Raw genomic sequence first — 22,725 nt, forward strand, 5'->3', positions numbered from 1 at the left:
CTCCCCACTCAAACGAGTTAACCACGCCCCCCCCGGCGCCGCAAAACTCCCACCAGCTCCCCACTCAAACGTGTTAACCACGCCCCCCCGGTGCCACAAAACGCCCACCGGCTCCCCACTCAAACGAGTTAACCACGCCCCCCGGCGCCGCAAAACGCCCACCGGATCTCGGCTCTCCCGGAGACCGTGGTATAGTTCGCACACTGCTGACAATCCAATAAAATATATTAGATATTATTGTATTTTTATTATAATTAATTATTAGTATTATAAAAGAGCTGAACCAATTACACTGACCCTCCCTTTGTATAAATGAAGTTTTTGATGTCTGTCTAGCTTTATGTCTAGACATTTAAAACCTTAAGCGAGGTTTAAGCGATGGTCCTTTGTCTTTACAATGTCTGTTGGGAGAGGAATTTGAGAAACCAGACAGTGGTCGCCAATTCACATCCTTTTGTTAGGAGATATGGAGCCAGTCATCAAAAACCTTAAGCGATATTCAAGCGATTGTCTTTTATCTTTACAAAGTCTGTTGGGAGAGGAATGTGAGAAACCAGACAGTGGTCGCCAATTCGCATCCTAGGCAGAGGCCTAGACATCAAAAACATCATTTACACAAAGGGAGTGACCAGAACTTAATTATTATACATTAGCAATGAAACTCATCAACTTTTTTGGCTAAGTCTTACTACATATTCAACAAGGCGTGGTATATAGGATGATGACTGATCAGTTGTGACTTTGAAAGCGGAGTATCACAAGCTGGGAGCTACTAAACTCAGCAAAAAAAGAAACGTCCCTTTTTCAGGACTGTGTATTTCAACAATAATGTTGTAAAAATCCAAATAACTTTACAGATCTTCATTGTAAAGGGTTTAAACAATGTTTTCCATGCATGTCCAATTAACCATAATCAATTAATTAACATGCACCTGTGGAATGGTCATTAAGACCTTAACAGCTTACAGAAAGTAGGCATTTAAGGTCACAGTTCTAAAAACGCAGGACACTAAAGAGTATGTTTAGAGAGAAGATTGAAGATGACCGTTTGCTATAACTTTCAGAGAAGGTGTTTGAGTTTAGTTCTGAAGAGGAGCTGCTTTCACTGAGACCGGAACTTGACTGTCCTTACTGTAAAAAAGAAAAAGCTTCGCATGGCCATCTTTTACGCCGGCATTTGAAACCAGCTGTACATTATAGTGAAAATGATACTGGTGAGTATATGTGAAATTTATGCTGTAAATATTTGTTACAGTTTTTCAGTTTTTCAATGTATTTATGTTTATGTATATGCATGTTTTCCCTAGACAAGTTTACTATACCATGCTTCTGTTCTGAGAGGCAAGTAGCAAAAAGAAGCCACTGGCACTGTCCAAAGTGCCATCAAAAAATCAGCAGATCATCAGACTTTAGGAAACATCTCCAAAATCATGGTTAGTTAAAATTAATTATTTCTTTGATCAACTTGTGAATAGTTCAGTGGGGGAAAAACATAATAACCTTTTTTTGTTCAACAGGTTTAGTGGTTATTGGCAGTCCAACAAGTAAGTATCTCATGCTATGTCTTTGAACAATTTATTGCTATATATATATATATATATATATATATATCTTTTCAGAGATCCCCTTTTCATACTTTTCTTTTCACCTACAGCTCTTGATGCAAAAGACCTGCCCACTGCTCAAGACCACCCTACATTTAATCATCTGAAGTGTAAAGTTTGCCATTTAGGATTCACCAACATTTCTAATTTACGTAGGCATGAGAAGGTGCAGCATGACAAGGAAAGGCAATCAATTATTTGTATTGATGCGAAAAATGGAATTTTCGTTACTCCAAAAGATCCCCATGGACCTAGGGTGCCGGTTCATGTCTGCAAATCCGTGCTCTCTTAAACAATTTCCTGTGAACTGCCCATTTGCAAAGACTTCATGGCAATTGCTTTAAAAAGTGGTAATCCAGGGATGGAATGCCAGCATCTGGTAAGGACTAATAAAGCCTTGGCATATACTCCCCCCCTCCTCTGGCAGAAACATCAATTCAGTTAATGAGTGACAGAGGTCTAATCTCAAGAACTGCACAAAAGGAATGTCTGGACATGAATGCAAAAGCACATTCTGAAGGCATAGACTGTGTTTTCCCAGTTTTTTGGGATGAAACTAGCATTTCTGAGCGATTTATGTATTTTTCAGTGTTTACAAATAAGAAGGACAACTGGTGCAAGTTTGCAAGGACCCGTGTCACTTTTGATAGTCAGTCAGGAAAGTGGCATTGCCTGTGCAGAGTGAAGCGAAGAGCCAGTTGTACACATAGGTACCTTTCTATGTGGTACATGTTTCAGGAACATCCACATTTTTTTAAATCAACTGCTAATGTTCATTTGGAGGATACTGATGATGTGGAAGAAATAGTCTCAGAAACAGAGGAACCTCACAGGCAGTGTGCTGAAAGGTATGCAGATGTTAAGATGACAGAATATTTGTGGACACACAAAAAAATTCCAGAAGACCTCCCACATGAGCTCATCACCAAAGAAAAGCCTCTTCCAGAGTCATTTACACCATTGGAAGAAGTGTGCCCATATTGTCCTGGACCTTGTCCTCCAGCTCTGGATGAGAGCCGACTGGTGACGAAACATGGCACAGTTTATTTAATTTTGTCTGTGACCAAAGGTAAGTAAAACAATTATTAACTTTTTTGTGTTACCATTTAATACATTGTAGTCACAGCTAGGTGAATGATGAAATAAAAGTACATCTATCTTTCCAGGGGTTCCTGTTTATGCAAAACAATGCCCAGTCTGCAGAGTGCATGTGAGATTTCAAGACTATAACTCTGGGTTTCACAACTTTAATGACAGAGTCTTTCTGTCACTACCTTTATGTTCACTTATGACATCTGCAGTTTCGGTGAGCCCATTAATACACTTGCATGAAATGCAATAAAATTATGATGTACAAATACTATATAACATGTAAAAATCTTTTATAAATCAGTTATTTTGTTGCAGCTGTATTTGTATTCCATGTTAGTTAATGATATTTTTGTCATTCTTGACAGAACCATATAGCAGTTGGCCGTTTCCTGAACACACTGGAAGATCATTCAAGAATCATCATTCCTCACAACACTGTCAGACAAGCCTTCTACCCCTATTGTGCAATGAAAAGATTTTCTTATGATTTTTTCTGCTATCGCTGTGGCCACAACCCACCAATTTTAATTGCAGATACAAACTGGAAATCAGCATTTGATATACCTGGTGAGAAATTTCCGCTGTAATTTAATGTGAATTAAAGAAAAATGTATATTTCTATTCACTTTTCACAAAAGTGTCATTTTTTAAATTTTGGTGTTACTGCGGTGATCAGGAGCTGGATGTAAGATGTATTTTAATTAATTAATATGGAGCACTTAAGGCATTTTATTTTCTTCTTCGTAGTGTTATGCTTGTGTATCTTGGCAAGCAAATGAGTTATAGAGGGATCTTTCCATTTCACATTGTATATATACTTTTCAAAACATATTTTCTGTCTGTTTCTCTGTCAGTCAACCTTCTGAAACGCCCAACCATCGCCAATTCTGGTAACGAGGACATACAAGTTAATGTGAGGACAAGATGGGAGTTGCTTGAAAAGGAAATCATAGCATCAGGATTTTGCGATGTTGAGCATTTAGAAGTCTACTGTTTTCCGAGGATACAGATATTGATTCTTAAATGAAAAATTAAATTATTTTCTCTTAGACACTGCAACCATCAATCCATTCACAAGTATGACTACATATTCTGCGTTCACATGCACCATGGATTGGAGGACACACAAGAATTCAAGACATCATCCCCAAGACAGAGGTTTTTAAAGGTCTCTCTGAAAAGGATCGTGCATCAGTATCAAGGGGAACATACAATATTGACGAAGATAGAATATTAAGCGTGTTGGACTCAAAATTGGTGAAGTTTCAGCGAGGTTCACCTTTTTGTGAAGACATGGTGACTATGCTCAAATATTGTTTTTCGTGTTAATAACTAACAGATTTTAATTTTCACTTACACAGCCAAGGAAAGAGGATTTAATTGCAGCATGCAATGCTCTTGGAGTGTCAGAAGCTGGGTCGCGGAGTGACCTAATAAATAGGCTTGAAGAGCTTCTACTTTACAAGTTCATCAAACTTCAGAAGACTGGAGGTAAGTCCAGTGATTTCAGCAGGGTTTGCCAGCCCTGGTTCTGTAGGAGCCTCTGAGCATTTCATTCTACCCTGCTTTTAACACAGCTGATCACAAGTTATCAACACTGTGTAAATAACAGATGTGCTTATTTATCAAAATTTTACATGGACATTTGCAAGGTTACTATTTACTTCTATTAGAAGTTTTTTTTTAATGGTTTATGCTCAATGGTTTTTAATGGTTTTTGGCGATTGTGAACAATTTATTTCTTTTTTTAAGGTGGTGTTTTGCACATGGGGTGTACACACTCTGTTGTGTACTATGAATCTCCATTGTGGTGGCAAGAATCAGCCCGTGACCATGGGGATGCCCTGTTGAGCTTCCGGCATCCTCCTACAGTCTATATTTCAGATATTGCTGGACGTGTGGCTCGACATGTGAACAATCGCACCAATCAACGCTTCTTCCAACCAAATGATGGACGGCTTTGTGCTGCTACAGACAGCAACATTCAGGATGCTGCCAACAAAAAACTGGAAATACATTTACCCTGGGTGACTAGCATTGGATTTATGTCCACAACCACCATTGCAAAAGACAGTCCAGGGGACAGGTTGTCCTCTGCTCACCCAGAGACTGGATCCACCAACAGATTTTCCCTCTATGACCGGTTTCACCAGAAAAACCAAAAAAAACCCGAAGAGCTTCTGAGGAGTGTAAAGGTAGTGCCAGATCTAGCAGCTTTAGTGAATTCATCTTCCGCAGAACAGATAAACAGGGAGCTCTCATCCAGCAAATATTCATTGTGCCAGATGAAGGACATCCATTTCATGTTTTCCCTGCGACTTTATTTTCATCTTCACAACACGAAGATAAATAAAAAATATATCAAAGACTTACAGAGACAGACCAAAGAAGTCCTGGAGCTGTGTCCCAGTGGAAAACTTACATTTGGTAGACCAGGTACCCCAGTGCATACAAAGGCTGTATTTATTGTTTTGCTTAGTGATTCAATCACTGTTTAAAAGTAGTGTTTTATGAATGCTTTGTAAAGTTGGTGTAACTAATTTAAGCTTCATCATATGAAATCATTGTATGATGCATGCTAATGCTAGACATATACAATTTACATATTTCTCGTCCTTTTTTACTTACAGAGAGGAGAAAAATCAGTTTTCCAACTTCGGAATCTCAGAGAGAAACAGAGACCCTGAGATCCCCTGACAGCACATTTTCAGTGGCAATGTTTCCAACAGAACCTGAAAATTTGGTGATTACTGTTTTTCAACTTGCATAAATAGATATATGTTGCAACTGCCTACTTAATTGTTATATTGTGTGTTGTTGAGTTCACTAGGGCTGAAACGATTCCTCGAGTAACTCAAGTAACTCGATTACAAAAAATCATCGAGGCAAAATCCTCTGCCTCGAAGCCTCTATTAATTCATTTTAAAGTTCATGTCACGTTTTTTCGCAATGATTTTTGCATTACTGTGACAATGCACTTACGCTTACGTCACCCACGAAGCGGAAGGAGACGGCGGTGTTTTGATTTGAGGGCGCGAGCGCGGACTACTGTGGGCTGCGTAATGGAAGGGAGCAATGGCGATGAGCAAAGAGAAAACAGAAGAAAACGACAAAAAATGTCAAAAGTTTGGAATCATTTTAAATTAAAAAATAAAGAGAACGCTGTAGTATGTGTCCACTGTAAGGTCGAGCTAACTTACCACAATAGCACGTCGTCCATGCTGCAGCATCTCAACAGGAAACATCCGCTCTACTCAGAGACCGGAGGAGGACGCTCACCCGAGACCAGGTAAATAAATTCAATGTAGCGTTAAATCAATGCGATTGTTAATCGAGATAGGGGCTGTTAAATAATGTACGTTAATTATGTAAGGGATAAACCACAACGGTCAGTGCAATACTGCACGACGGATGTAGAGCTAGGATACTAGTAGCCTTGATAGCTAGCTAGCGATGCAAACTTGGGCTAACCTAGGTTACTTAAAACACAAAACACAAATGCTCCTGACCTACAAACTATAGCCTACACATGATAGATGGTGTGCCAGCTGCAAGACACCACAAATCAAAGCCTGCAGTGGGTTGCACCAGCTAAGCGTAAGTTCGATCTTAGCCTACGATGGACGTAAATTGGCCCTACGTTCGAGTTTACGCACTACTAAAAAATAATCTGTTGCACCACGCTCTTAGTTTCAACGTAATACTAAGTTATAGCGTAAATTTTACACTACCTTAACATTAGGTGTAAAGTCCATCGTAAGAAAGACGTTAAAAAGTGGTGAAAATGGCTATCCGTTTTGAACGGTGGGAAGACTAAATTAAACGCGGTTTACGTCGAGAAAGAGTCATTCGTGACCGGTTACATCCCTTTGAAGAATATGATGATGTTGATCTGTATACTCGGTTTCGTTTTCGCCGTGCCGAATTACAAAAAATTACCGATCTGTTAGCTGCTGATCTACAGCATGATACTGACAGAAACGGAGCCCTCAGTCCGGCTTTACAAGTATGTCTGGCACTTAGGTACTTTGCCACCGGCTCTTTTCAAAGTCTTGTGGGCGACTCGATGCATGTACACAAGTCCACCGTGTGCAGAGCCATGAGAGCAGTGGCAGTGTCGCTGAATAAACACATAAACACGTACGTGCATTTTCCTCTGCTGCCTGTGCAACAAAACACAACCCGTCAGAAGTTTTTTCAGATCGCCGGTTTTCCAGATGTGTTAGGATGTGTGGATGGCACGCAAAACGTCGGTAAAAACGTCATTCTTTGCGACAGTAACTTTATTTAGTAGCTACTAACTACGATGTAACTTAAGTGGCAGTAGTGCAACCGACAAAGAATGCGGCGCTAGTTTCAAACTATCTAGTTTCAACGTAAGACTTAAGGTATACTTTACACCATACTTTAGGATCGAACTTACGCTAAGCTGGTGCAACCCACCACTGGATACTATTAACTAAGTAGTAGTACAAGTTCTCTCGTGTCATACAGGGTGGCTAGCTGCCTGCCAATCTGACACTCCACTCACTGACAGAAAACACGAGTAACCCAGCAGATATAAAAAAATGTTGATTTTCTTTTTCAAAGAAGAAATCAATTAGTTGTTCATTTTAAGAGACCTGTCTTATTTTCTCTTACATATTTAAGATTGCTCTTTAAGTAACCCCTTAAGTGTACCCAACTTTAAAAGCTCACAGCTCCCTCATACTTTGGTCTTTTTGCATGTTGTCGGTCCATTTGAAAGCTAAGACCTTGAAGTTTCATGTGCAAGAAAAAACCAATATGTACAACCTTCTGTTACAAAGCAACACAGGTTGGAACAAAGGATTTCATAAACGTTGGTCAAACGTCTGGCATTGTACACTGGGCTGAAACACCTTTAGGCCATAGCCACAGACCTTGTGAACTTATGTTCAAAATTTGAGCTCAGAAGAATAAGAAATGAATATTTTACAACTGTTTTAGTAAAGGCAGGCACTCAGAGACTCCAAAGTCCTTTTGTAGAGTCAAAGAATCTTTTGCTTACTACTTGAAAACCACTTCAGCTGTATTTATTATCTTGGTCTATAATGAAAGACACCCTTTGAGGTGTCTTGTGCACTGTTCTTGGCCCCTTGGACCTTTCATAATCCATCCGATATGAAGAGAAGACTTGTTATAAGTGTGTATTTTTGGAATTGTGGCTTGGAATAGGTCAAAGACATTTCTGTGTGCAAAGTACATTTTTTATTTGTGCAAAATAGAGAAATATAAAATCCTAACAATAAATGACAAATAGAAAATTACACATAGAAAAATTACAAATAACAATAATAAAATATCTAGAGAAATATTAAAACTATCTATAAAATAAACAATATAAATGAATAAATTAAAAAAACAAACAAGTAATTTACAAAGGCCTGCATATGAGCTGCATACTGTACTTCCAGATCGAGACCCAGACGCCCCCTGGTGGCGACTATTCGTATTGACGCAGTAGCGGATCGGCTCCGAGTTTCACTTTCTGATTCCCTAAAATATGTGCGCCTCAAATATGTTTTATCCGATTACTCGATTACTTGATGGAATTTTCAGTAGAATACTCGATTACCAAAATATTCGATAGCTACAGCCCTAGAGTTCACCCTAACCCGAACATGAATTCATTTTGTAAAATGCAGGATAAACTCTTAACACTGTTCAAGGGGACAATGAGCGACCGCCAGACAATTCTCAGGTTCACTGACAACACCATCCTAAATATCAAAGAGCTGATGAGTATCTGTCCACAGAGCCTCATTGACTTGACAGTGTCCCAGGCATCAAGGCTTCCCTGGCTTACCGATGATGTAAGTTAAACATTTGTTGGCTTTTTTTTATCCCTTCTTGATGACATTTATAATAGGTTGCCAGCACATTTCCCTAATAAAAAAAATAACCTTGTTATTTTTTGTTTTTGGAAGGCTGTTAATTCCCGTGTTGCCCAGATTGCCAAATACAAAACCAATGTAAGTATGTTGAGTTACACATAAATCCCCAAAAAATCCCACACTTATTTAATACATTCCAATACTTAATACTCATCAATTTCTTAGAAAAAGCACGAACTTACTGAGTTATTCTTGAGTGAAGCTTGCCATTTAAGTGTGATCCATGACCTATGAGAATAGATCAACTTTTCCCGAGTTTTTAAAATCAGGGACTCCCAGCCCGACCTTTGTTCTGCTCAAAATCTTCATTAACTTTTTTCTCCTTCTTGTTGTCTCGCCCGGCTCGTACGATACTCGTGTGTGCCACGCCCCCCTCGTTACCTCGTGTTGATTCCCGATTGTAATCAACCTGTTACGTTCAGCATGTCCTGTGTATTTAGTCCGCGTCTGAGTTAGTTTCCCGAGATACGTCATTGTATTGTTGTGCTGTTGTTAGTGGATGTAGTGCCTGTCTGCCCTCTCGTCCTGATTGAACCCTGTTACCTCCGTCCACCCGTCTGTTCTCGCCTGCTTTTTGCCTGCCCGCTCCATGCTACGTGACAAAACGTGACCCTTGTTCTTCCTTTGTTCACATTGCTGCGAGGATTGCTGGGATTGCTGCGAGAGAGTGGTGTTGAGCTGCAGCGATTGTTTGGGATTGTTTTTTGGAGTGTTTTGAGTGTTTGTGTGCTTTACCTGTTTACGTGGGTGGCTGTTTATTTCTATTTATTGTTCTTATTTCGGTCAGCGTGAGTGCTTGTCTGTCCTGTCTGTTAATTAACAGCGCGATTTTTCTGAGCGGCGTTTTTCTGTCCGCGTTTAAACTCCGTAGCAAACACCCGCGGGGCGATAATAACTAATAATATCTAACGTCGGTATCGCTACCCAGCGTCGGAAAAGGACAGTTGCTCCTGAGCTTTGCTCGGTCGCAAGTCGGGGCCGGGAGGACATTTTCCACTTTTTTCCCGCTTCGGCAGTAGCCTGCTGTGAGGGGGGTTTTGTGGTTTTTCGACCTCCCAAGAGCAACTTCGATTTCGCCTTGTTTTTAGTTCATACTTGGTTCAGGCAGAAGTTCTTCTGGTAAGTAGTAGTAAATTTATCAGGTTTAAAATTTTAAATAAAATAATAATTAAGTTCCATTTTAACACAAGTAATAACTTATTTTAGTGTACTCCGCACGTTACTGCATTTATTGTTACGCAAATTAATCTTTATAGTTAAATACACTATATAAATTTACTGGGCTGGGAGTACGGGGTCATAGTGAGTTAGTTAATTATGGGGCCGGCTCAGTGTTGCGTTTGCAAGATGTTTGCCCTTCTGGACGTTAGTGTCCAGTCGGACTTCATCTGCGAGCGATGTAAGCTAGTGGACTCACTCATGGTCAAGGTTCGCGACCTTGAGGAGCAACTGGCTCGCATCCAATGCAACAGTGAGTTAGATGAGCTAGTTGATACGCCGTTTAGGGAGATGGTGTGTATGCCACTAGCGGGGGGGAGGGAGAATGAAGAGCAGAGAGGTCGAGAGAGCTGGGTGACCGTAGGTCGTAGACGCAGGAAAAGGCGTACACATGTTACAGAGGCGGCATCACCTGAGGTGTCTGTGTCTAACAGGTTTCAGGTGCTTCCAGCTTTAGAGCCGGAAGGGACTGGGGAAGCAGGTGGGCCCTTGGGCACTGAGGAGCCCCCTCCCCCCAGAAAAAGGGAGGTTGTGGTAGTGGGGGATTCAATTATTAGGGGAGTAGACAGTTATGTGTGCATGCGTGATAGAGGGTCCCGTACGGTGTCTTGCCTGCCTGGTGCCCAGGTAGGAGACCTTCCAGATCGTGTGGACAAGCTTTTGGCCCCAGCTGGGGTGGATCCAGTTGTCGTGGTGCATGTTGGCACCAATGACATAGGCAAGGGTAGAAGGGCTGTTCTGCAGGATAAATTTATAGAAGTCGCCAATAAGCTTAGAAGCAGAACGTCCATGGTGGTATTTTCTGAAATACTCCCCGTGCCACGCGCAAGTCAGGCTAAGTTAACTGAGATAAGGAGATTAAATGCGTGGCTAAAAGGATGGTGTAGGAAAGAGGGGTTTAGGTTTATGGGGCACTGGAGGACCTTCTGGAACAGGTGGGACCTGTTCAAGCCGGATGGGTTGCATCTGAACCGGAGGGGAACCAGTGTACTGGGAAGGCGTATTTGTAGAGTAGTTGAGGAATGTTTAAACTAGGGACTGGGGGGGCAGGGAGGTTAGTTAAGTATGTAACTGGGGGGAAACGGAAAGCCCCAAAAAATCATATTATAAGTAGGCACTGTAATAGGCCTACCCTTTGTTGTCTGTATTTAAACGCCAGGAGTATTAGGAATAAAATTCATGATTTAGAGGCTCTTATCTCATCAGACTCTTATGATATTATAGCAATAACTGAAACGTGGTTGAGTGATAAGGATGGACAAGAATATAATATGGATGGTTACACATTGTTCCGTAAAGACCGTATAGGTAAGAAGGGAGGTGGTGTTGCAGTATATGTAAAGGAAAACTTGCAGGCAAGGGAGCTTACTGATATAAGTAAAAGTACGGAAGCTATATGGGTAAAATTAGATGCTACAAACTCAAATAGCCTAATTGTCGGTGTTTGTTACAGAGCACCCAATGTAGCTGCTGAGGAAAGCAGATTGTTATACAGTGATATTAGGATTATGAGCAATAAAAATTATGTGGTAGTTATGGGTGATTTTAATCTACCGGGGATGCAGTGGGACATTGTTGCTGGCTCTTCTGAAAATGAACTTGACATGGTGGAATTAGTACAGGATTGTTTTTTTACTCAGTTTGTTAACACCCCTACCAGGGGAGATGCCATTCTTGATCTTGTTTTGTCTAATAACCAGGACAGGATTGGTAAATTAGACGTTTTAGAACCACTTGACAGTAGCGATCATAACATGGTTAAATTTGAGGTTAAGTTTAGTGCCCGAAGAGCAAAGTCCAAATCAAAAATATATAATGTTAGGAAGGCTAACTTCAATTGTATGAGATTAAAACTAGAAACTGTGAACTGGATGGAGTTAATTAACAAAACTGTTGAAGAGGCATAGGAATTTTTTAAAAGCACATTATTGCAAGTACAAGAGGACTTCATACCTGTTTCTAGCAAGAATAAATCTAGGAAATTGCAACCTAGGTGGTTTAATAGGGACATAAAGTATAAAGTAAGGATGAAAAGGGCTTTGTTCCAGAGATGGAAAATAACTGATGATGACATAATAAAGCAAGAGTATCTAAATCTACAGGCTGAATTAAAAAATGACATTAGACGAGCTAAAAGGAATGTCGAAAGGAAGATCGCATTGGAGGCTAAGGATGACGTTAAAAGTTTCTTCCAGTATTTTAACTCTAAAAGAGCTCTAAAAGCTGAAATCACTAATCTGCAGGATAGTAAGGGTCTTATAATTGAAAACGACATTGACATAGTAAATGAGTTCAATGATAGTTTTGCACGGGTATTCACTGTTGAGGACACTAGTAACTTACCAGTTCTTATTACTAATCCAACATCGTCTATAACTAATATATATAAGAGAGATAGAATGCCGCTTCTTTCAAAAAGATTTATGACCCAAAGGTCATAAAGGTCACGGGTCAAAAGTTCACTGGATGGGCGGTTCTGGGGCGTGACGTCACCTGGCTGTGACGTTGGGATAGGGGTTTATTTGTATATAGTTTATTTATTTATTATAATTATTATAATTTAATTATGTATTATAATTTAATTATGTATTATTATTTAATTATTATTTTATATTGAGGAGAGTGCTTATGAGTGTGTTGTTTTGTCTGCATCCACCGGGTGCCGAGCAGGGGACTGAGCAGGGGGGTTGGTGCGTTAAGGTCCCAAACACTGGGTCTGAGTGGGGGTGGGTTACCTGATGGAGTGTGAGCGTACGCTGTACCACCGTGGTAAGGTCCGTGGCTTTGGAGAATCTGTAGAAAAGGGCTCGGAGAGAGCGATGCTGTGTCTGGTGCGGTACCGTGGTAAGGTCCCGTGGCTTTGGATAATCCGCAAAGGACTCGGAGAGAGCGATGCCGGAGAGCTGAGAGTTGTGCTGCGCGAGACTGAAAGAAACCCTGTGAGAATGAACAAGTTGGAGCTAAGAATGAGAGGAGGAGGAGGAGGGTCTGACGTTCAGTAAAAAACGCTTAGCAGTAGTTTGACCATCTGTGTGTGTCTGTGTGTGTGTGTGTGTGCGTGAAAGCCGACACCCCCCTGCAGCAGCAGTAGCAGTTTGGCCTTGTGTTTTTCCTCATGCAACCTATGTACATCCCGATAGGTCAAATCCCGGTCAAACTGTAATTTGGGCCACAGATCAAGTTTGACATTTTGTATTTCAGTAAATTTTGTTTGAAATTTTGTCTTTTCCCCCCGTCTCCCCGCCACACATCAAGTTTGACATTTTGTATTTCAGTAAATTTTGTCTTTTCCCCCCGACTCCCCCCATACCGTCTGCGCAGTTAAAACGTACATCGAAATAGACAACAGATAAAACTTGACAGGACGTATATTTCTCCTTAAATAAATCCTAAAAAGTAAGCAACCGCTGAAATTTTTATTACCTTGAGCAGGGTTTCCCTCCTTTGGTAGACACAAGTACCCCACACCCAGTATCATCATGGCCTTACCATGCGTGCCACGCCCCCCACCATCAGGCCGTGGAGAATATAGGGAGCTTTGCGCTGTAGGGCCAACACTGATTTTTTAAGAAACACAGACATGTCTGGCACTATGGAAATGAACGATTCAGCCTCAACACCACCTAAGACTCAGCAGGAGCAGGAGGAGGCTGTTATGCGGCCTCCGGGGGCTCCCAAGAAGAAGACTCCTACGAGGCATAGACGGGTACTTTTGATGCAGCCGTCTGGAGACCTGAGAGTTACCTGGGAGCTGCCCAACGGGGATAAAGTGGTCTGCCTCTTTGACAATGTTGCGGAGGAACTACGCATCTTTCAGGTCAGCGGAGATGCCGCAGACCCGGGGAAAGATGACCCGCATCTGGCATGTTTTTCTGAAATGGAATGGGGAAACTTGAAGACTGTCGTTATCCCGATGATGAAGGAGAGCACCGACCCCGACTTTGAGACAGAGACCGCTAGAATGGAGATGCACTATAGAGATGCTGACACTGGTAAACAACGGAGCACCTTTATGAAGTGGGACGCGACCGGGGAGCTGGACAAGAGAATGCTGAATATATGGCAGCTGCCTAAATGCGACTGTTGTGGAATGAGAATTCCGTTCATGATTTGGATGCGGCTGATTGAAGAAAAGAGCGATTACTTCCAAGCGCTGTTCAAGGAGAGTCGGGTACGTAAGGAGATGCAAAAACCTACGCCCTAAGGATCACCCCCCCTCCCCTCACCCTCCGCCTGTATATAACTGGACGCCTTTACAACCCCCTTTCACAAACATCATCATCATCATCATGGCAGCAGCAGCAGCAAATTACAGCGACAAAGTGTTCTCCGACGACGACGACGAAAGCGGCGGGGAGAATGAGGCCTTTTCACCCCCTTCACCAGCAGCATCACAGGCCTCTGATGCCGGAGAGCTCCCTCCGACCCCTCCACCGACACCGGCCTCTGTTCCTGGAGAGGTCCCTCCGACCCCTGAGATCTGCACGCTTCTCTCCAGACCGGCTTTGTGCATAGGGATGCTCAGCTGCATAAAAGCCATGATAGTGGGGCTTTTAGCCTCAGTCATCAGGAAGCATCAGCAGAAAAACTGCTACGGCTGCGAGGTGGATCATCCCAGTCAAAGACAGCACCCTTGCCTGTTTCCCGCCGGCAGGAATTACTTTTACATACACTTTGACTCTGTGCTGAGTGACCTGTGGACCAGCCGGCTGACACCCGCCTTGATTCACGTTCTGACGACCCTGGGCATCCGAGCTTCCATCGGCAGGTTGGAGGGGACCGTGGAAGCTATCCTGTATGATCTACGCGAGGCCCGCGACGGAATGCTGGAAATCACTCGCCTGGAACAGGATCTGTTTGAACAGACCCCCGCGCTTAAGCAGATCCTGGAAGAAGAGTTTCTGAGTCGTTGGGAGGCCCAAGACTAAAACAAAACGCAATTTGTAATGGGGAACGGTATCGGCAGCGTTTTACGGCGGTTTATGTTAAATGTTTTTTTAGAAAAAGTTAGCCCACTGTTGTTGCATGCTATCGATAAAAAGAAAAGCGATTGTCGGGATGATTATACTTGTTGCTGCTTTCATAGACTGATATTTGAGATTGCTCAAGTCGGAGAACATTATCAGCGGGGAATAGTTTTACTTACTCAGCCGATGGCAGAGAGAGAAGGCCAATCGTCAGAAAGTCTCATACGCGCGTGTCTATCTTGTATTCCCGATGATGAATTTGACTGTAATCACATTTTTATATTTTATGCTTTAATCGTAGATGTAGTTGCCTTTAAATTTCATAATAAGCAGCCTTTCGATGTTAATCAGATGCTTTCTACTCTGCATACATGCATCGCTGAAAAGGCCTCTATACGGACCTTACTGCATGTGACATCGCTAATCTACCTCAACAACTGTCACGGCTGTAACTACCTGTAATTGTGTGCCCTTGTAATAATGTTTTTAAACTATATCTACCTCAACAACTGTCACGGCTGTAACTAATTGTATGCCCTTGTAATAACGTTTTTAAAACTATATCTTTCACTAAATGTGTACCCTTGTAATAGCATTTTTAAAACTATATTTTTCACAAAATGTGTACCCTTGTAATAGCATTTTTAAAACTATATCTTTCACAAAGAAAATGTATACCAGCATTTTGAAAATGTATCTTTCACTAAAATGTATGCCCTTGCAATAAAATTGAGTTGAACAACATTGCAATAGTCTTTGTATATACATGTTCAGCAGGGTGGCCGAGTGGTTTAAGGCGTTGGACTTAAGATCCAATGGACGTATGTCCGCGTGGGTTCGAATCCCGCCCCAGCTAAAACTCTTTTCTAAACTCTACACATATTGGGAAAAAAACACACAATTTCATTAATGTGTTCACTCACCCCCCTCCCCAGACAGCTATAAAACGCCGCATCCCTGCTCTCACCCCCCACACTCTCGCTGTGTGAAAAAGCATGTCTGTTGCCAAGACTACAGCTCGTGTCTTGAGCCGTTCGTACTATGACCCCAGCCAGCCGGGGTCATACGGGGGTGTCTCCAGACTGCAGAGAGCCGTGGAGGATGATACGGGGAAAAAAGTGGCTTCTGATGACATCAGAGAGTGGCTGTCTATGCAAGACAGTTATACTTTACATAAGCCGGCTAAAAAGAATTTCCCCAGGAACAGAGTGTTTGTACCGAGAGCCATGTATCAGTGGCAGGCCGATTTATGCGACATGCAAGGGCTGGCCACGTACAACGACGGGTTAAAATACCTCCTTACGGTGATTGATGTTTTTTCTAAAAAGGCCTACGCGCGTGCCATAAGAAACAAGACGGGGGTGGTCGTAACGGAGGCCTTTGATGCTATTTTAACTGAGGGGGGTGTGCCCCTCAAGTTACAGACGGATGCCGGTAAGGAGTTTTTAAATGGGACTTTTCAGAAACTTTTAAAAAGTCATAAAATCACCCATTTCACCACGGGTAGTGAACTTAAAGCTTCAGTCGTAGAGAGATTTAACCGAACGTTAAAAGAGAGGATGTACAGGTACTTTACGGCTAAAAACACTCGACGATACGTGGATGTGTTGGACGATCTAATAAAGGGGTACAACCAGTCATTTCACAGCGCTATTAAAATGAAACCTTTCGAGGTCACGAGCGATAATGCTCATCTAGTATTTGATAATCTATACGGTCCTCTGAAGAAGAAGAAGAAAAGCAGACGGCCACGTTTTAAGTTTAACATAGGGGACACTGTGAGAGTCTCCAAGCACAGTCAGATATTTGACAAAAAGTACGAGCAGACATTTACTGACGAGTACTTTGTCATATGCGAACGTGTACCCAGATCCCCGTCGGTGTATAAATTGAGGGACGTGCGCGGTGAAATACTCAAGGGGACATTCTATGAAGCTGAGCTGCAGAAAGTCAAAATATCTCCGAAACGCGCGTTCAAGGTCGAGAAGGTTATAGGCTCAAAGACCGACGAAAAGGGGAAAAAGTGGATTTTAGTACGCTGGCAGGGTTGGCCCTCGAGGTTTGATTCGTGGATACCGCGGTCGGACTTGATACGGATTTAATTTTTAAAAGAAAAGGGGAAAAAAAAATGGAGGATCGCCCCTCTTTTTACCTCACGCTACCGTCAAACTCTTGTCTCTCCATCTTCCCCGATAACCAGAGTTCGGATTACACCGTGATGCTCTCGCGACCTATAGAGCTACGGGGGCCTTACGAAGTAGGACTGGCTGAAATCATGTATTGTTACACGTGGCGTAATATTACACACCCCGAAAATACTTTTGAATTGCGGGATACGGAGGTGCAGGCAAGAAGAGACGCCGATCCTCTAGTGGATTTGCCTTACCTGTACCCTCGGAAAATTAAAGTCGGATATTATGAATCCGTTTCACAGATTGTGTCAGAAATCAACGCTTCGTTAAAAAAGTTAGGTACGGAAGTTTTCTTCGCATACAACGAGATTACGCGAAGGGTTAATATAACCGGAAATCAGAAATACAAGATCAAATTTAAACCTACTTTGGCCTACATGCTGGGCTTTGAGCCGGGTGGCTGGTATAACGTAGGAGGTACCATGCCAACCTCACCCTACCCGTCCGACATTCACGCGGGATTCTATAATATGTACGTCTACTGTAACATTGTGGATCCACAGCACGTGGGGGAATTTGTAGTGCCGCTCCTGAGAACCGTTAAAATAGACGGTGGGTTCGGCGACGTAGTCACTTTGCCGTTCCACAAGCTGCACTACGTACCGGTGAACAAGCAGAGCCTCCAGAATTTGCATATTGAGATAAAGAACGATCAGAATACTCTGATTAATTTCTCCTACGGAAAAACGATCGTCAAGCTGCACTTTCGCCCAGTGCCAAAGATCCCCGTTTTAAAAAAAAAAAAAGAGAGAAAGCTGAGGGGGTGGGAGAGCATGGCGTACCACAATTCGCAGAGATTTATTCAGTATTACACCAGTCAGGCGGGACATGGGCTCCCCGGTTTTGCGGGGAGCCCCGTGATGTACGGGCGTGGGTTGGGCTCCATGCTCAGTAGGGCTTTTAGATTCATTTTACCCTTTCTTAAGCGTGGAGTTGATTTAGCGAAACCTCATTTGAAATCGGCGGCCAAAGGAATAGCTTCGGATCTCGCCAGCTCTGTAATCAGCGGCCGTTTTACAAACACCGGTGACCCCAAGCAGGAAGGCTCTGGTCTGCTGTTGCTATCTCAGAGGGGTAGGAAGAGAGCCCCAGCGCCTTTACCCAGGCAGCACGGTCATAAAAAACCTCGCAGCAGCAGAGCTGTCAGGATTCCCAAGTCTCGACCTTCAAAGAGAAACAGGAAACCCCCCGGGGACATATTTTAAGAGCGTAAGGAAGAATGGCTCTAGCTCACCGCCTCTTGGCCGAATGCACCAAATCTGAGCTGGACCTGTTTGCGGCCCCTATGACGCAATTATCCATAGATCAGACCAATTATGTAGAAATCAACCCATTAAATTCCATTACCGATCAGGATGTTTTGGATTTCCTAATACCGGGGTCGGGCAATTTCTATCTGGACCTCAACTCTACACTGCTATATCTAAGGCTCAAGATCGTTAGGGCGGACGGCGCCCCCCTGGTTGACGCTGACCCCTGCGGTATTATACAGTACCCGCTAAACTGTATATTCTCTCAGCTGGACGTGAGTCTGAACGACGTCCTGATCAGTTCCTCATCGGCCACGCACCCCTATAGGTCATTCATAGAGACCCTGCTCAATTTTTCTACGGATACGCTAGAGAGTCAGTTTTCGGCAGGGCTCTGGTACAAAGACGGCGGAGCCGACTTGGATAGCGTGGACATCACCCCCCAGGGCCCTAACGTGGGGTTGCAGAAGCGAGCTGCCTTCTGTAGAAACTCTCGGGAATTCTCTCTGATAGGCCCTATACACGCTGATATTTTTTTCAGCGAACGAATGCTGTTAAACAATGTGGATATACGCTTAAAATTTGTAAAGGCTAAAAGCGATTTTAGTCTCATGTGTAGAAATGACGCCGATTATGAGCTGAAAATACTGAGGGCCAGCCTGTTTGTGAAAAAAGTGGACGTCTCCCCGGCGGTGTCACTGGGTCACTCGGCCGCTCTCATGAAAGCAAACGCCCTGTACCCTATAAGCAGGATAGTCGTTAAACATTACACGCTGCCCGCGCAGTCGCGGGTCTGCCCGCAGGACAATCTTTTCCTGGGCAACTTACCACGCTACATCGTTTTGGGGATCGTGGACCACGCCGCGTTCGTGGGCACGCGAAACAGAAACCCATTCAGGTTTCAGCATTGTGACCTGGAATTTCTGAGTCTCTCTGTAAACGGTCGACACATACCCAGCAAACCGTTCCAGCCCGATTTTAACGCGAGGCAGTCGGTCAGAGAGTTTTACAACCTTTTCCTGGCTACAAACAGGCATTTAAGGGATTCGGCGCTATGCATTAACCGTGAGGATTTTGAAAACGGATACTCGCTATTTGCTCTCAATCTCTCCCGAGACGACGAGCTGGACGGAGGTGCCCTGTCACCCGTCATCAGCGGCACGTGCCGTCTGGATTTAAGGTTCAGAGCCCCGCTACCTCGAACAATGAGTCTCATCGTCTACGCCTGCTTCGACACCGTGATTGAAATAAACTCCAAGAGACAGGTTTTGGTGGACTTTTAATCATGAACACTCACCAGCTGGAATGCCTTTTACGACCCCTGCTGGGGGATGCTTTTGGAGGTGTGTGGCCTAGCGATTTATTACCCACCAGCGTACAGACGAGGCCCACTTTTCTGGTCGCAAACACGCACGACAGCAATAGAGAGGGTGAACACTGGATCGGGATAATTTTGGAGCCCCAAGAGGGGAAAGCCTCCTTCTTTGATTCTTACGGTTATCCCCCCGATTCCCCTTACTACCCTAAAAGTTTTATGCGCTTCTTGGGGAGGCACGCTAGCGAAATAAGGTATAATACGCGTCAAGTTCAACACGACTTTTCCTCCACGTGCGGGGCCCACGTCTCCTTTTTCCTCTACCACCGCTTCAAGGGACTTTCATTTCAAGAGACTATGATGCTGTACTCTGATGACTTGAGGAAAAACGACGCTCTAGTATCCAAGTTTATCAAGAAATATTCAAACTGTATTAGCCGTGTTAATGCCGATAAACTTTCAAAGCCGCAAAATGTATGTTCCTTAAAACTATTTAAAGATTGTTATAGTTGTTAGATTATTGTAGAGAAAAATAAAAAAAAAAACAGCGTGACACCATTTATTCAATAAAATCAACATTTTATTAACCATCTTTTTTCGTTGTTACAGGCGTCTTTTTTTTTCCCCACTCGCATAAAACACTTAATCGCTGTAATCTATCCACGGAGAATAAGGGGTACCCTTTAAAGGCCATAAACGATATTCAGGGGAGGAATCACGCGGTGTGTGAGGGGTACCCACAAGCGGAGAGTCGTCCGTACTAAATTTTGCACGTCTCTTGCGCTTCTTTTTCGCAGGAGGGGGCGAGGAGGGTGGCGCGGGACCCCTCGCCGTGGCGTTTCCAGCGCCGTAATCTTTAAGATGGCTTAGGGCTTTCCTAGCTTGAATGTTACCGACGGTCGTGAGGGGGATGTTTAATTCGGATATTACGTTTAAAAAGGGTTCCCAGCCTTTAGGATATCCGACGGCCTGGGATTTCGGCTGGGATAAAGTTTTCATCAAATCCAAAATATGGGAACCTTTAATGGGACTATCTCTGATGATGAGTTCACCCGACTGGGTCCAACGTACTGCCCCGTCGGAATCGAGCAGTTTCTGCATGATGTACCCCACGTTCTTTCTAGCCCTGGGCGCCACTTGCTGGACAACTTCCTGTACAGATTTGTCCCTAGTCGCGCCGCCGGGCTGTCTCTCCTCCTCCTCCTCCTCCCCCGGCACATCTCTCTTTTCCTCATCCGTTTTTTCTTTCCGCTCGGTAAGGATAATTTCTCGCCCCTGATTTTCCTCTTTTCGGACTAAATTCAGATACCTCTGTAGCAATTGGTTGTATCTCTTTACTTTTTCGTGCGAGTTCATACCCGGCTGATTTAATAAACCGTGCATCTGGGTTTCAAGTTCACCCAGGGCCGATTCCCCGATGGTGGTGGTATGCGGGGTCGCCCTCTGGGTCAGCATACGGAGTTGTTGGGGGCTCAACAGGAACATTTTTTTTACCTCGCTCATGCCGGTGGTGGAAAAAACACACAAAAGCTAGTTAGCCGTCTTACTGGTGAACAGGCTTGTGATGAATGGCAGAGCCACTGACAACAGCGGTAACAAAAATCCTCCTTTCTGAAGCACGGCCTTGCGTTTCCTCGCGACGCTGTTTTTCTTACAGGCGAAAAGCTTAATCAGCCTTTTCTGCTTCTTAACCCCCTGGGACCGGCGATCCCGCCGGCGGGATCTGACAGAATTCTCGCGAGACCGTTTAAATAACTCCGCGAGTTTTTGTCATATACACATTTTAAAAATACCCTCAGAAACTTTGGACGGTCTACTTTTCAAATATATATAGGTAGAAACTAAATATATTTTTACAGCTTCGTGATACGAATAGAAAGAACAAGAGTGACTGACTTAAGCGTCTGCGTCTCGAAGCGGCTCTGATCACCCACCCACTTGCAAATCGCGCTATTCGCATGATAATAACATGATAATCCGACAGTTAGTATTGGGTGAAGAAATATGTGAATACGCCCATTGTGACCGAAATAAACAAGAGCACATGTCTGGGTAGTGTTTACACTGATCGGCTACAATATAGCACACGGATACGTCTCTGCCGCTGAAGCTTTGCGCCAGTGTTGCCACTTTCAGCAGCGAAGCTCATACCTGTGTTCATAGCTCAGTGGGCTAAGCCTGTGTGCCTGCAATCACGTGGTCGCCGATTCAAACGCAGCGTATTTAGAACGTGAATAGCGATCTTCCGCTGAGAGCGGTCCTACACGCTCCCGACGCAAGTAAAACAAAGAAAGGTGACACGATTTGCTTTTTTGCCTATTTAACCTAATTTTAAAAACCTTAATACTTCTGACATTGGAAGTTTTGAAAAGAAGACAGATAACGGATTTAGTCAGTGTTTTTTTCATGATTCTACATAATGATTTCAGCGAGATATAAACTGAAATACACGAGAAAGATACGCGGTCGATGATGCCCTCGTCCCCAGAGCGTCAATTATAGTCACTGCATCATATTTATCGCTTTCTATATTTATATAGTCACAGTTTTTCATTTTTCATTCCATCTATCAATAAACTGTGAAAGGGATTTTATTGTTGCTACTTTTCTTGCGTTTCAAACTGCCTTTCCAAAGTGATGGGTGTGGGGTGCAGTGACATTCCAGACTGATGGGCCATTGACAGTATGCAAACTACTACAGGTGTGAGGACACCTATCTCATCAATATTCATTGTGAAGACCACTGACTTTGAGAAAAAGAGTGTCACTCCAAAGTTCTAACACTTTAGTAATCAAACCATATAAAATTTCTGAATGTCACTTTCACCTATGTGTAGCCAACCCCTGTGTCTATAAGTTTCAGAGCTCAAAAGTCTTACCTAGAAATGTCTATAATGTGATTTTTTACAATTTCTCAGCATGTCTGAAAATAGGTTTTTGAAAAGTATATGTTTAAAGTTGATTTTAACAAAAAATAGAATAATAACATTCTAAGAGGTCTCAGATTATTGGTGCTGAGTTTGTGCTGAATAAAAGCAAATGTATCACTTTGGGATAAGTGTTTTTTAGATAGGTGAAATATTTAAAAATGTCAAGGCATGTCAGACTACTTCGAAAGTGGAAAAAAGGCCTCAGGCCCCAGGGGGTTAAGCTTGTTAAATTGAGCTACAGA

At 43.1% G+C, this 22,725-nt stretch overlaps 1 protein-coding gene, 1 non-coding gene and 1 pseudogene across 5 annotated transcripts; all 3 read left to right on the forward strand.

Annotated features, from left to right (window-relative positions):
* Positions 1-466: 466 nt before the first annotated feature.
* Positions 467-3,283, forward strand: LOC140582761 (uncharacterized; annotated as a pseudogene).
* On the forward strand, positions 3,158-6,304 carry LOC140583089 (HMG domain-containing protein 3-like). 4 transcript variants are annotated; one of them, XM_072707710.1, is made up of 5 exons: positions 3,158-3,263; positions 3,551-3,864; positions 4,058-4,187; positions 4,449-5,132; positions 5,327-6,304. In XM_072707710.1, the coding sequence occupies exons 2-5, from the start codon at positions 3,799-3,801 to the stop codon at positions 5,464-5,466; spliced, it is 1,020 nt and encodes a 339-aa protein (XP_072563811.1). In that variant the 5' UTR covers positions 3,158-3,263; positions 3,551-3,798; the 3' UTR covers positions 5,467-6,304. The 4 variants fall into 4 exon arrangements, 3 of the variants coding, with proteins under 3 accessions (XP_072563811.1, XP_072563812.1, XP_072563813.1); XM_072707711.1 differs by lacking the exon at positions 3,158-3,263 and having other exon boundaries at positions 3,299-3,666; positions 3,747-3,864; XM_072707712.1 differs by lacking the exon at positions 3,158-3,263 and having other exon boundaries at positions 3,299-3,609; positions 3,747-3,864.
* Positions 6,305-15,568: 9,264 nt separating this feature from the next.
* On the forward strand, positions 15,569-15,652 carry trnal-uaa (transfer RNA leucine (anticodon UAA)). Its single transcript has one exon. It is a non-coding gene; the product is annotated as a tRNA-Leu (tRNA).
* The last annotated feature ends 7,073 nt before the right edge of the window (positions 15,653-22,725 follow it).

The sequence above is a fragment of the Paramormyrops kingsleyae genome, chromosome 25 (genome assembly GCF_048594095.1).
Source record: "Paramormyrops kingsleyae isolate MSU_618 chromosome 25, PKINGS_0.4, whole genome shotgun sequence".
Lineage (NCBI taxonomy): Eukaryota > Metazoa > Chordata > Actinopteri > Osteoglossiformes > Mormyridae > Paramormyrops > Paramormyrops kingsleyae.